General features: G+C 37.4%; 1 protein-coding gene across 1 annotated transcript; it reads left to right on the forward strand.

The window, feature by feature from the left end:
* The first annotated feature begins 176 nt into the window (after window positions 1-176).
* Window positions 177-7,671, forward strand: LOC127635419 (WD repeat-containing protein 74-like). The gene is made up of 10 exons (XM_052115461.1): window positions 177-305; window positions 471-577; window positions 675-799; window positions 905-968; window positions 3,033-3,176; window positions 3,275-3,376; window positions 5,275-5,431; window positions 5,699-5,841; window positions 6,051-6,104; window positions 6,290-7,671. Exons 1-10 carry the CDS (start codon window positions 245-247, stop codon window positions 6,461-6,463), a joined length of 1,131 nt encoding a protein of 376 aa, XP_051971421.1. The 5' UTR covers window positions 177-244; the 3' UTR covers window positions 6,464-7,671.
* Window positions 7,672-13,666: the final 5,995 nt, after the last annotated feature.

Consider the following 13,666-nt stretch of genomic DNA (forward strand, 5'->3'; position numbering starts at 1 on the left):
GAGGTGTATTCTTTCTGTTTAGATGTTATTGTTTTTGATTATTAGGGCTACTGTTCCGATACATACTGAAACCCACATTTTCCCGCGTTAAACATATTTTACGTCTGAAAAGCCTTCTATTTACTTTTAATGGAGAGCGGAACCAAAAGTTATTTTATTACCCGGACGACATTGTATACGCACAGGAACGTGGAGTTTTGTTTTAATTAAGTTAGTAGCTCAAAATTACACATTTCTAATTTAAATGACTGCCAACAGCCAAATATGCTCAATATGGCTAGGGTCCGAAACGGGGATATTAAAAGGTAAAGTGTTGTTGGGAGCTTTCTGTCCTTTTGTTCAAAATGTTTTATCTTTTTTAACTACCTGGACATCTATGGTACACGTGAGTTGGCACCGCATCATGGCCCTTTAATTTTCTTTGGGACCTGTAAACTAATGTCTTGTAATTATCCACATTTCATCTCAAGGTGTGAGGCTCATCAAAAAGCAGGCGTTTAACTTTTGTGAGATGAGTTGTTTGAGTCGGGATCAGGAGGTGTGTGTGATGGCATGGGGAGATCCTCATGAATCAGAGGTGAGCAAGGGAGATAAATGCAATTACAAGCAATAACTGAAACACCATGATTAACATGAATTATATGTGTCTTTGCCTATATGTATATCTCTTTCAGGTGTTAGTGGGCAGTGTAAATGGCGCAGTGAAAACTTTCAGCACAGATAAGGGGATCTTCACAGGAAGCAGAGAATGTGGGGATCCATCCCAAGGCAGATTTACAGGATTGGCAGTAAATGAAAGGTGGCTGTCTATACTTTAAGCTTTTATCCACATGAAAATATAAATTAGCTTTTGTATTAATCTCTATATATGATGCTCATTCTTTGCACCCCTTCACTTTTCCAGTGCTTTGATCACGTGTGTGGAGTCGGGACTTCTGAAAGTGTGGAAAGAAGGCAGTACAGACACAGTAAAGTTGCATGTGTTCGGGTGCAATTAGATGATTGTCTCATGATCTCAGATTTGCCCCAGTTATTCTTTCCTCCACTGTTACTGAGGTCTATACGTACTGGGCTGGTAAAATTAGGACAATGTTTTCTGCCCATCTAGACAGCTCTTATCTTTCAAGTCTGTCTGTTTGGAATTAAATAGTTCATATTAAATTTCATTCAGTGAATGCAGTGTCCTGCATTGTGGCATGCTGTTCTTTATCTAAAATTTATTTAACCGGCATGTTTCTAATTCTTGTGTAATTATTATAGTTATGGCCTCATTTTAATTTAGAGGCTAGGCTACATGGAATATTTATACATTTAAAAATGTATTTGTCACCACTATTTCAGTGCACCTAAAGCACAGTGAGTATTGACGCTGACTACCACCCCTGGAGTTGTGAGTTCAAATCCAGGGTGTGCTGAGTGACTCCAGCCAGGTCTCCTAAGCAACCAAATTGGCCTGGTTGCTAGTGAGGTTAGAGTCACATGGGGTAACCTCCTCATGGTCGCGATTAGTGGTTGTTGCTCACAGTGGGGCACGTGGCAAGTTGTGCATGGATCGCGGAGAGTAGCGTGTGCCTCCACGTGCTGTGAGTCTCCGCGGTGTCATGCACACGAGCCACGTGATAAGATGCGCGGATTGACTGTCGCAGAAGCGGAGGCAACTGAAACTTGTCCTCCACCACCCGGATAGAGGTAAGTAACTGTACCACTACGAGGACCTACTTAGTAGTGGGAATTGGGCATTCCATATTGGGAGAAAAGGGTATTAAACATTTTTTATAAGAATAAAAATTACACCTAAAACCAGCAAAAAGGTGATTTAAAAATGGCAAACCTAAAATATTTTAATCCAAAATCTTGATTGAGAAAGCCTTTATTTTTGTCACTTATACATTTGCACATATACAGTGGAATTCTTTTTTTCGCATATCAAAGCTAAGCTGGGGTCAGAGCGCAGGGTCAGCCATGATACGGCACCCCTGGAGCAGATAGTGTCAAGGGCCTAACAGTGGCATCTTGGCGGTACTGGGGCTTGAGCCCCCGACCTTCTGGTCAGTAACCCAGAGCCTTAACTGCTGAGTTAAAGTACTTTGGTTCAAGATGTTTGAAAAATTAAAATCCGTGGAAATTAAAGGGATGACCAAGGGAGTCCTACTATGTTGTATAAATATTTGACAAATGAAATGAATGTCTTTTTTTCATGTTGGGGTAATGAAAATATAATGATGGCTGTGTTTTTTGGCATTGGGGGTTAAAATGTGCTTTATTGACATGTCAGAATGCAAAAAAATCTTAAATGTCCCTAAAAATAAGCTTCAATTAGTAGTTCATGCAAAATTTAAAATTCTCATCATTTATTAAACCTTCATGCCATCTCAGATGTGTATGACCGTCTTTCATGTCTCTGCTCTAGAGGTCCATGCAGTGCAAGTGAATGGTGACCTAAACTTTGAAGCTCCAAAAGGCACATAAAGGCAGCATAAAAGTAATTCATAAGACTCAAGTAATTTAATCAATGTCTTTAGAAGCGATCGATTTTGGGTTAGGGCAGACCAAAATGTTTTTTTTTTTAATGTACGTCTTGCCGTTGCAGTCTCAATCATGATTTCAAGCTCAGTTACACTTGCTAGTACATGATGCATGAGCAGAGCGCTAGATGGTGTTAGGAAGTGTAATTGAGCTTGAAATCATCACCGGCAAGGAGACTGCTAATGTCAAGATTTATAGTGAAAAAGGAGTTACATTTTGGTCTGTTCTCACCCAAAATCAAATGCTTCGGAAGACATGAATTAAACCACTAGAGTTGTATATATTACTGGGATGGCATGAGGGTTAATAAATGAGAGAATTTTCATTTTCGGGTGAGCATTTCCTTAATCTTTCTATATGCAGGAAATAATTCCTTATATGTTTCTTTTGATTTTGGAGCTAAATAGTACCAGTAAATTTTCTTGACAGGTTTCGTGAGAATCATCCAATAGTAGATTCTTACAGTACCTGCATACTAATCCAACCCCATCTTTCTTTGTCTTTAGGTTGAAGTAAATGTTGGAAATGGAATTTGCAGAATGCGACAAAATCCATCACAGCGCCGACATGTGGCTACAGGGGGGAAAGAGAACACTCTCAAAGTGTGGGACCTGGAGAGACCTGATAAACCAGTATTCACAGCCAAAAACGTAAGGCTAAAAATACTGGAAACTTTCAGTACCCAGTAGTTTATGATTGCTGCATTGTACTAACTGTACTGTACATATTTCTTTCTGAAAATGATCAGGTAGCGCATGATTGGTTAGACATGCGAGTACCTGTCTGGGTGAGAGACATCGGCTTTATCCCAGACTCAGACAAAATAGTAACATGTACTGGACACAACCAGGTTTGTTCAAGCATTTGCCCATCTTTCTGCCTTTATGTATGCAGTGCCGTTCAAAAGTCCTCATGTGAAAATGCTTAAATTTTGCTTTGGTTTTATTTCATAACATCTTATCAGCATAACAATTTGAGTGGAAAAATGAATTCCATGCCAAGTATTTGGTATGTCCCCATTTTGCTTTAACGATTGCATTTGAGCTGGCATGGACTTGGACTTTGCAAAAACAGAGCAGAGCATTTGGCCAATCACAGAGCTACTACAGCACTTGTTCCCAAATTGGGTGTTAACAGACGGGACAAAAATCTGCTCCGTCTTAACACGATATTAATGGAAGCCATTAATGTATTGAGACCTATTACGCCCTTTTTTACAAGATGTAATATAAGTCTCAAGTGTCCCCAGAATGTGTCTGAAGTTTCATCTCAAACTACCCCACAGATCATTTATTGTTCCATGTTATAAATGCCTCTTTTTGGGTGGAATCAAAAACACTGTGATTTGTGTGTGTCTCTTTAAATGCAAATGAGCTGCTGCTCCCTGTCCCCTTTCCGGAAGAGGGCTGTGCCTTTACAGCTCGTGCTTCTGGTACTACAGCAACAACAAATCAGAACCTATATGACTGACAGCATAAATACAGGAGTTCAGCAAGTCCAGGGCTGGACTGGAAAGAGAAATCGGCCCCAGATTTTATATGGCCTAAAAGTTGGGGGGGGTGTTCTGGCATATCATGGCGCCATTTTGTGGTCCGTTCTGCATAATGCGGCAACTCATTTTAGCTTATCGCGGCCTATTCTGCCCATTTCGCGGCCAACCCACTGGCCCGCTCGGTTCTCTCGATGGCCAGTACACCCTTGATTGGCCCCAAAATGCCCGGTATGCCAGATTACCTGTCCAGTCCTGAGTTCAGCCATATATGTATGAAATATATATATATAATTATAACAAGCACATTCGGAAAGGCGATTTGCAAACATTCACAAAATATAAAGATACTTACATCTTCAGGATATAAAGGGGCACGAACAGTTGGTACTGATCTATGCTTGAGAATAATTTTTGGTTTTTTTAAATCCTGCTGTGGAGCAGAAAAATAGAACACTTTAAATGTATTGTGTGATTATTAGATATAGCCTACTTTAATAAAGATTCAATACAGTCAGAGTTTGACTGAAAAGCAGACCAGTTATTAAAGTTTTTTGGGCTTAAAGCTTCTGAAGTTTTCCAGCCAAGGAAGGCGAGTGCTGTTCTCTTTTTAATGTCGGTATTGTTGTTTGATTAATATTAACGACAGGCTTATAACAGCTGCAGCATGTCTATTAGGCTGCATTTACACATCACACAGTTTGGATATTTTGACATTAGAGTTTTGTCCTGTCTACATCACTTAATACATTAATGGCTTCCATTTAATATCATGTCAAGACGGAGCAGGTTTTTGTCTAAAGTTCAAATTTACAAAATTCAAGTTCATATCTTTTAGTCAAGAATCTAGCTCCATACCAAAGAGCATCTTGTGTGCTTCAATGGAAACAAGCAAGTAAATATTACTTTTCAACAAATAAGTTAACATGGTCAATGTCACTTATTTGCTTATTTAATTTCTGAACTAGAAATAGTGTAGCGTTCTTAATACTTCTCATTAATTTAGCATCACAACATAATGTAAAAGCATTTTTTGGTTAATTTAAATTAAGAATGTCAGATTTTTAACTGGACTACACACATTTATAAACACACATTTAATAGATTTTTTTTTTTTAAAGCTATAATGATTTATTTTTCTCTTAACATATATGAGATTATCATCCATGACTAGCCTGGATCAGCTGTGTCTTTTTTAAAGATCCGTGATCAGACTGGACAACTTCCTCCCACTCATCATTCTGCTCATCCTCCATCAGGTGAGAGTGTATGACCCCTCAGCTTCCCAGAGGAGGCCAGTGATGGAGGCTAAGTGTGGAGAATTCCCCCTCACAGCACTCTCTCTCCCTGCCAGTCAGGGCACAGTGGTCGTTGGTAATACTCATGGTCAGCTCACCATTCTGGACCTCCGGAAAGGTACTGTATGTAGTAGGAGGATTCTCAATTATTTTGTTCTGGCAGGATTGGATGTGCCTAAAAGCTTGTTCAGTTATTTGAATTGAGAAGTGGTACATTTGCTTGCGATTTGTTTTGTCCTTACACGCCCTGGATCTGTGTGCGTTTCAAGTATAGAAGATGTATTTAGCCAGCCAGACTTCAGATATGCAGTATAATATTGAACTCCTGAGAGTGTTATGTTGTCTGACCTCTCTCTCTCTTCTCTCTGCCTGCATCGTGCCGCAGGGCTTGTGCGTGGGTGTCTCAAGGGTCTGGCAGGGGCAGTGCGGGGGTTGCAGTGCCATCCATCCCTCCCGTTGGTGGCCTCTTGTGGTTTAGATCGTTTTCTGAGAGTACACAGCCTAGAGGATCATTCCTTACAACACAAGGTATGAGCACAAAAGAAACCAGGTTTCTTTAGCAGTATATCTCTCTTTGACACTCTCCCTATAGCTGCCTTTTCCATCTCCTTTCATTTCCACATAGCCCCTCTTCTCTTATGTCCATCTGTTGCAAACACCACATTATCAGAAGTGCCTCCCACTCAGTGTTGTGCTTGTATAAATGGCAATTTTATTAACATATTTTCACTTTGCAGGTGTATCTGAAGTCACGACTCAATTGCGTACTGCTCTCAAGCAGAGAACTGGAGGTAAGCGACAGTTTAGTGTCAGAGAGAGCATTGTTTTGATGATTCGCTTTTATGTAACTACCGATCAAGAGCAACCACAATAGTACAAGTCATTTCCTCACTAATGCCTTATTCAGTTTTTTTTTTAAAGACTCCTTCCAAATTACTCAAATTTTTGTGACTCTTTATACACTCTTCTCTTTCAGTCATCTAGTTTGGATGTTACTGGAGATGTCGAGGAGGTGAAAGGAGAGGAAGATGAAGTTTGGGATACCATGGAAACAGTAACTGAGAAAACAAAAAAGAGGACCACCCAGAGCGAGGAAGCAGCAGTTTCCGGGGTAGAAGGCAAAAAGAAGAGAAAAGTAGCAAAGAAGTGATGGAGAAACAAAATATATTTTATAATTTTATAAACTGTTTTTTATTTCATGGGTATCAACAATGGGCCAGATGACACTAAAAAATAAGCAACTGTGACTATAGTAATGTTTGTTGTCATTACAGTTTCTTGCAATTTGGAAGTAAACAGAATAGTGGAATTTAAAGAGCATTATGTACATCATTAGCACACACAAAATGCATGTTGCATTTAAAAGTTTGTCCTTCATTCTCACATAGCAAGAGCTTTATGTTTTATAATTGGGAAATTAAGGAAGAAAATATTGTATTTATTTAATAATAATATTATTCACTTAAAAAGAGACAAAAGAGATCATTTTTTATTTAAAAATAAAAGCAAATATCTTGGTTACAGTAAGATACTCACAGTGGAAATGAATGGCACCAGTCCAAAAACATTAAAATGCACACTGTTTCAAAAGTTTAGCCAAAAGACATAAACATTATGATAACTTGAATTTAGTGTGATAAAAATGCTTAACATTTTTTGTGTGCTATTACTCTGGTGAACAACATAAATTAATGATTTTGTCACACTAAAATCATGTTAACACTTATAATTTTTACGTCTTGTGGCTATACTTTTGAAACAGTGTGTATAATGATTATGGACTGACACCATTCACCTCCATTACAGTTTTTGCTTTTTTTTTAATGTAAGGGACCAGAGAATTATTATTATCACATAGGCTGTCGATTGAGCTTGATTTGTATTGAACCCAGAATATTTCTTGAAAACTCCTGCTCAAGGCATGTGTATCCACAGTAAATGTACAGTAGTGCATTGTAAATTTACGGAAATAAGAGGAAAAGCATAAATCTTTGCTGTTTAAGACTTGTAACCTTGACTGGGAATGACCATACATACCTCAATGCTAAGTGGGTGTGTGCATGCACACACAGTTCCAATCTTACATATTTCGTTATGCACACTTTAACACACCCTATCTTAGCATGTTCTCTGATAAGATAAGGGACATCTTAGTTTGACATGGAAAACGTGGGCATTGTAAATTAGACAATTTGTAGCTAATGACTGGCTTTTTGAACACGCTTGCAAAATGAATCTGTTAGTCTCAAACGTGTTAACGAAAAAATGTAGCTGAATTATATTCAGGAATCAAATAAAACTGCACAATTGGCTTTCTTAGACTATGCTCTGTCCTCTGACAGACAGATATGGGTCAATTATGCTTTGTTTCAGTATAAAAAGTTGTTGTAACTTTAAAAAAAAAAAACACACACTAATGCAATGTAACTGAAGCCACTTCCTCAGTTGCAGTTTTGGTGTAGTTAGCATTGTGTCCTTGCTTTTTATGGATTGTAATATAGTAAAATGTGAAGAAAATCTGATTATGGTTGATCATGTGAGAAGGACAGTTTTGCTAAAAGTATGGTTCAATGTGTCTTTTAAGTGACACCTTTGATGTGACTTGGCTTTAGATGGAAACCAAGTAAATGAAAAGGTAAGGACATGAGGAGCAAAGGGCAGAAAACAGTGCGACAGAGGGGTAAAAAGAGGGTAAAACAGTGCGACAACAAGAACTGAACTCTGGTGCATGGTCAAGGGTGTAGGAATCGTCGATGATGACTGACAATTGAGGAGTAGAAGCATGTCGATACAGTATAATCAGGACAGCAGCCTCAGAATTCCTGTATGCTTCTGATATATGTTTACTGCCTTATTGACACACATAAAATTTGCATGCTTGTGGTTTAACTTTATGCACTGTAACGAGATGGTAACCCCTGTTAAGATTTAATTTCCTCTTGGTGTCCTCCTTTGGACTTCCTGGAACATATTTATACCACATAATTATTTTTGCAGTTTCCCAAATATACACTGGTGGCCAAAAGTTTGGAATAATGTGCAGATTTTGTTCTTATGGAAAGAAATTGGTACTTTATTCACCAAAGAGGCATTAAACTGATCAAAATGTATAATCAGGACATTAATAACATGAAAAATTACTAGTACAATTTGGAAAACCACTTTTCCCATAAGGCTGCAACCCTGAGTCTTCTCTTTACTGTTGTACATTAAACTGGTGTTGAGCATGTAGAATTAAATGAAGCTGTCAGCTGAGGACTTGTGAGGCATCTATTTCTCAAACTAGAGACTCTGATGTACTTATCCTCTTGTTTAGTTGTACATCTGGCCTTCCACATCTCTTTCTGTCCTTGTTAGAGCCAGTTGTCCTTTGACTTGGAAGACTGTAGTGTACACCTTTGTATGGAATCTTCTGTTTTTCTGGCAATTTCAAGCATTGTATAGCCTTCATTCCTCAAAACAATGATTGACTGTTGAGTTTCTAGCAACTGTTTCTTTTTTTTTTTGTCTTAAGACATGCCAGTCTATTGCATACTGTGACAACTCAAACACAAAGACAATGTTAAGCTTCATTTGATGAACCAAATATTTTTCAACTGTGATATAATGGCAAGTGATTTTCTAGTACCAAATTAGCAATTTAGCATGATTACTCAATGATAAGGTGTTAGAGTGATGGCTGCTGGAAATGGGACCTGTTTAGATTTCATCAAAAATGACTTTTTTCAAATAGTGATGGTGCTGTTTTTTACATCAGTATTATCCTGCCTATACTGTGTGATCAGTTGAATGCCCTTTGGTGAATTAAAGTACCAATTTCCTTCTGAAAACGCAACATCTGTACATTATTCCAAACAGTTGGCTGCCAGTGTAATCAAGTAAAAGTTTAGATTGTGGCTTTAGAGGTGAACCAAATTAGACTCAAAGCTTCTAATAATTTTTCTTACAAAAAAGAACACAAAACTGATTTTAACCCTCCGCACCCAGGCCTCCACCTACCCAAGGAACTTCTTTATATTTTGTGCATGGATGGATTATACTCTCATAGTACATTCATTGACACCTCATTCTTGTGTTTTGACAATCGAAATTCCTTTACACCCTGTGTACTCATGTGCTCTTTAACCTAACAATGGCAATAATTAACCCTCTCCCAAGCATTTATTATCCTGCTATAAAGTCTTCTTTTTTCATTCTTTGATCAATGTTTAGAGTCCATAGTCTATCTTTCTATTCTGACCATGCAGCATTACCTCAGCCTTTTTCTATTGTGCTATTACAAGTAATTAAGAGATTATGGCCTAAATCACAATTGCACTGGTTTATTGGTCAAGCATTGGCACAACTGTACATACAGTGAATGTAAACGGCCTGTAAACAGAGCCATGTTGCAGAAATATGTCATCAACCAAATCGAAAATTCAAAATAGGTTTAGTTTGATGTGCAACAAGCATGGTTAATCGATGAGATGACAGTAAAAAAAACTGAGAAAGCTAAGTTCAACTGTGGTTCCCTCTAGTGGTTTCATATGCTCATTGTAAACACTGACCAGAATCCTGATTTGGATGCCTTTTTGGCCCAAAAGATGTGTGTACTCTGTTTAAAGAAATCTCATTGAAAGCCACATTGATTTTAACGATTTGAAACATATTAATGTTACAGTTTTGCCATAGTTTGTGAGAGAGCACAAAATGGGGTCCTGAGCTATGTGTAAGTCAAAAGGAGTCCAGGATATTGGGTTGAGGGGCAGGGCCAAAATGTTAAATATTGACAGGGAGTATAATAATTAACTAAGCTTCAACTCCAGATCACTTTTAAACTGACTTCTCACTGCCTGACATTGCACTGAAGACCGACTCGCCCCTCTCACCATTTGGCTCTCTCTTTGTGCGGTCACTAACTTTGCTGTTTTCGGTTCCTTTTCATTTTGTATCTATGTTTTTTAGCTTTGCTTCTTGACTTTCTGTATATCTATGTTATTTGTGTTCTCTTCTTTTGTTCTATGTATTCTCTTTCTTGGTTTTCTTCGAATTATCAGGCTCCAAAAAAACGGAAGGAAGGAGTATGCAGGTAAGTGACTCTTGAATGAAAATAATTGTATGGGTATTTGTGAGGAACCTGGGATCCAAGTAATCTTTAAGAATTTGTATAAATGTTTGTATAAAACATCCAGCACTATATATATATGCAAAGAAAGAAATTATAGAAAGAAAATCAAATGTAATGCAGGTTCACATCCAGTTCAACAGGAACTGATGATTCATGTAGAAATTTGCAATGGTCTGATTGTTTGTGAAAGGCTAGATAAATATTCTTATGTAAATATACCTGCATGGTCTTATATGGTCAAAAGACCTAAACTAATTTTGATGGGCTAATAAGACTTACGTTGAAATGACTTGTGCTAAGCCCTCAAGCATTACACATATTTTCCAATAATAGGATCTTATAAATCAATGACAAAGCTTGAGAGTAAATCAACACAACATTTTGTGGTAGAGTATGTTGTATATGTCACTATAGTTTAAATGCAAATAAATGGCAGCCAATAAAAATGTGTAAAACAATCGCAAACTAATTTAGCATGCCATATTGATGGCTGTGATCAGAACGGGTTGGGTTCTTTTCTGCAGAGTAGATTTGATGAAATACATGTAAGAAGGCTATTACTCAGAGTCTAATACACAAAGTATGAAAGTATGGCATTTGGGAATTGTGATAAAAATGAACCACCTTCATGAGTTCATGCCATTGATTTTCTCTCACCCTACACAAAAGTTGTATATGGCGCTGGGATGGGAAAGGTAATGGTGAATTCACAAGATGATAACAGGGGCAGATAACATAGACTGACTCATCCCATGTATGCAGCTGTAATTACTTTATTGTGCTGTTTTTCCAAAGGTAGCAAGCACCAGGGAGGTTTACAGCAAGTCAAAGTCTAAAAGTTTATATAAATGAAGAATCTACCAGCAGAGAAAGAGCGTGTTAGAGAAAGTGGGATGGGTATAACTCATGACCAAAGTGAAAAAAAGGAAGTGATTTGTTCAACATTACGTCTTAGGCACATTCATTATTGAGAGGCGCACCCTTTTGTCTCTTAGCCTAGATACATATTGTGCTGAGCACCCTCTGTTGACTGCTGTCATAAAATTGCTGTTATCAAGATCAGTCTTGGCACTTTGGACATGCTGTTGGCTAATGATGGAGTCTATGGCATGTCATAAAGATGAGAAAGAAACAAGAGGTCAAAGTCATGAGCCATCAGAGAAGCTTTCATGTGTTCTAAATGGCAGTCATTAACCCAGGTCCGAATTGTGATTTAACCTCTCTAACTCTGTTTTTTATACTTTCATTTCAGGTGACATCACTGCTCCTTTTTTAAAAAGTCTTGGCGACTGGACTCATAATGTAGTATCGAATCAGTGTGACATTTGTGTGAGAGTGAATGCAATTCCTTCTGTTGTCCAAAGGGGTGTACTTTTAAAGACTTGGTGCTGACTGGCTGTAACAGCAACTCCATGTGGAAGGATTGTGTCTTCCAGTGGAGCTGCTGTTGCGTGCAGATAGTCACCTTTACCTGCCTGAGCTACACAGGAAATGTTTTCCTTGAAATGCATGAGTAATATATGCTGCTAGCTAAACTAAGATGAGATATGTTCAAACAAACAAACAAACACACATTTAAGTCAAAACTTGTATTTAAGCTAGTAACTAGTAGTTGTCTGCAAATGTTCTTATGCGATTAGAGAGTATGTTTAACCCAGTGTCTAGGAAGCAGGGTGATGACCTATGAATTGACAGCCAGTGTTTGCAGTCCAGCTGCCTGTCAGTTCTGTAGGCCACTGTCCTGTTTGCCCTACTAAACACACACTGATTTGTACTGCATAAAAGGAATGCAGCATGCCGCAAAACAGACTTTAAATGAACTATGCTGTTAGGCTTAAGAATTGTAAAAACATAATAATGCAATTTTCATGTTTTTTATTCTAATGTAACTATTAAAACTATTTCAGTTGCATTAAATAATTTTTAAATCAAGTTTTCTCTGATTATTTTACTATTAAATAAATGTGATTTTTCTCAGCAAACGTAGTAATTATGCCATAATATACCTCAGGTTGTCACTTTTTAATTATTTTTGTTTCACTTTCTTTTTATACTTAAAATTAGGTCATAAAATCCGTATCATATGTTGTTATGATTTAGTCAGAGTGAGCAGGAGACATTGGAAAGATTTAAGGCAACTAACATGCCAAATCACTTCAATGCACACAACATTCCACTTTAACCACCCACTATCTTAACTAAATGTCAAAATGTCAAACATCTGCAAATGGTTTCACTTTCAGTTTTGTTTTGCTTTCAAAACTCCCCCACAGGAGTTTACAGGAATAGTTCTAAGGTTACAGAAATAAGGTGATGTTAGCAGACAGGTTGAGACACCCTAAATGTTCCACTCTGCAGTTATAGAAATGCAAAAATAACCTATTAATGGATTTCATGGTATAATGGAAATTACACTACAAAACAGTAGTTTACAAGGCTGTATGGACTATGCCACTTGTCTGTCTGCATGGCTCCCTTTACCCCACTCCAAGAACACAAAGCACTGGGAACTTCCCAGAAACCACAAGGAATTCTACAAGACTCATTTCAATACAAGACTCTAACTTTCATTTTCACTCTAAGATATAAAGAAGCCTGTTTTCAGCAAGCTTTTTGTTGATTTGTTTACTGTAACTCTTAAACAAAGGATTTTCACATTGAAATAACATTAAAGAGCCTCTTTGTTAGACAAAGGGGGCGATGAATGTCATTTTTCTTACACTATATGACAGTGTCAGACCAACATCTGCCAGCATCCTGGAACTCAAGGACAAATAAAGCAGTCAGTAACATGCTAAATAAAACCCCACTCTACTTCACAAGACAGGATTGTGCCTGTCCTCGTCATGTGAAATCCATACCATACCTCTGACATTGATTTAACATATTTAAATTGCTATTATATTATATTATATTGCAGTACATTACATTATATTATATTACATATTCAATATATAGAATCGTATTGCACCTGAATTACCCATTAATTAATTTCTTTGAAAATAAAATATTTGACAATAGATATTTGACAATTCAATGATTCAGGAATAGTTCTTGCACATTATAAGATAGCACACAGGTTGTACAATGATCAAATATTTTGTTTCTGTTTAAATAAAATAAAATAAAACAAGTTCTTTTTTTCGATAAGTCAATCTTCTAATGAGAAGTGAACATGAGCTGTTTTACAAAACTCCAATTTGAAGAGGGTGGTGGTGGCTCTTATTCTGGAATCTCCCTTAA

This window comes from Xyrauchen texanus, chromosome 43, assembly GCF_025860055.1.
Source record: "Xyrauchen texanus isolate HMW12.3.18 chromosome 43, RBS_HiC_50CHRs, whole genome shotgun sequence".
In the NCBI taxonomy this organism is placed as follows: domain Eukaryota; kingdom Metazoa; phylum Chordata; class Actinopteri; order Cypriniformes; family Catostomidae; genus Xyrauchen; species Xyrauchen texanus.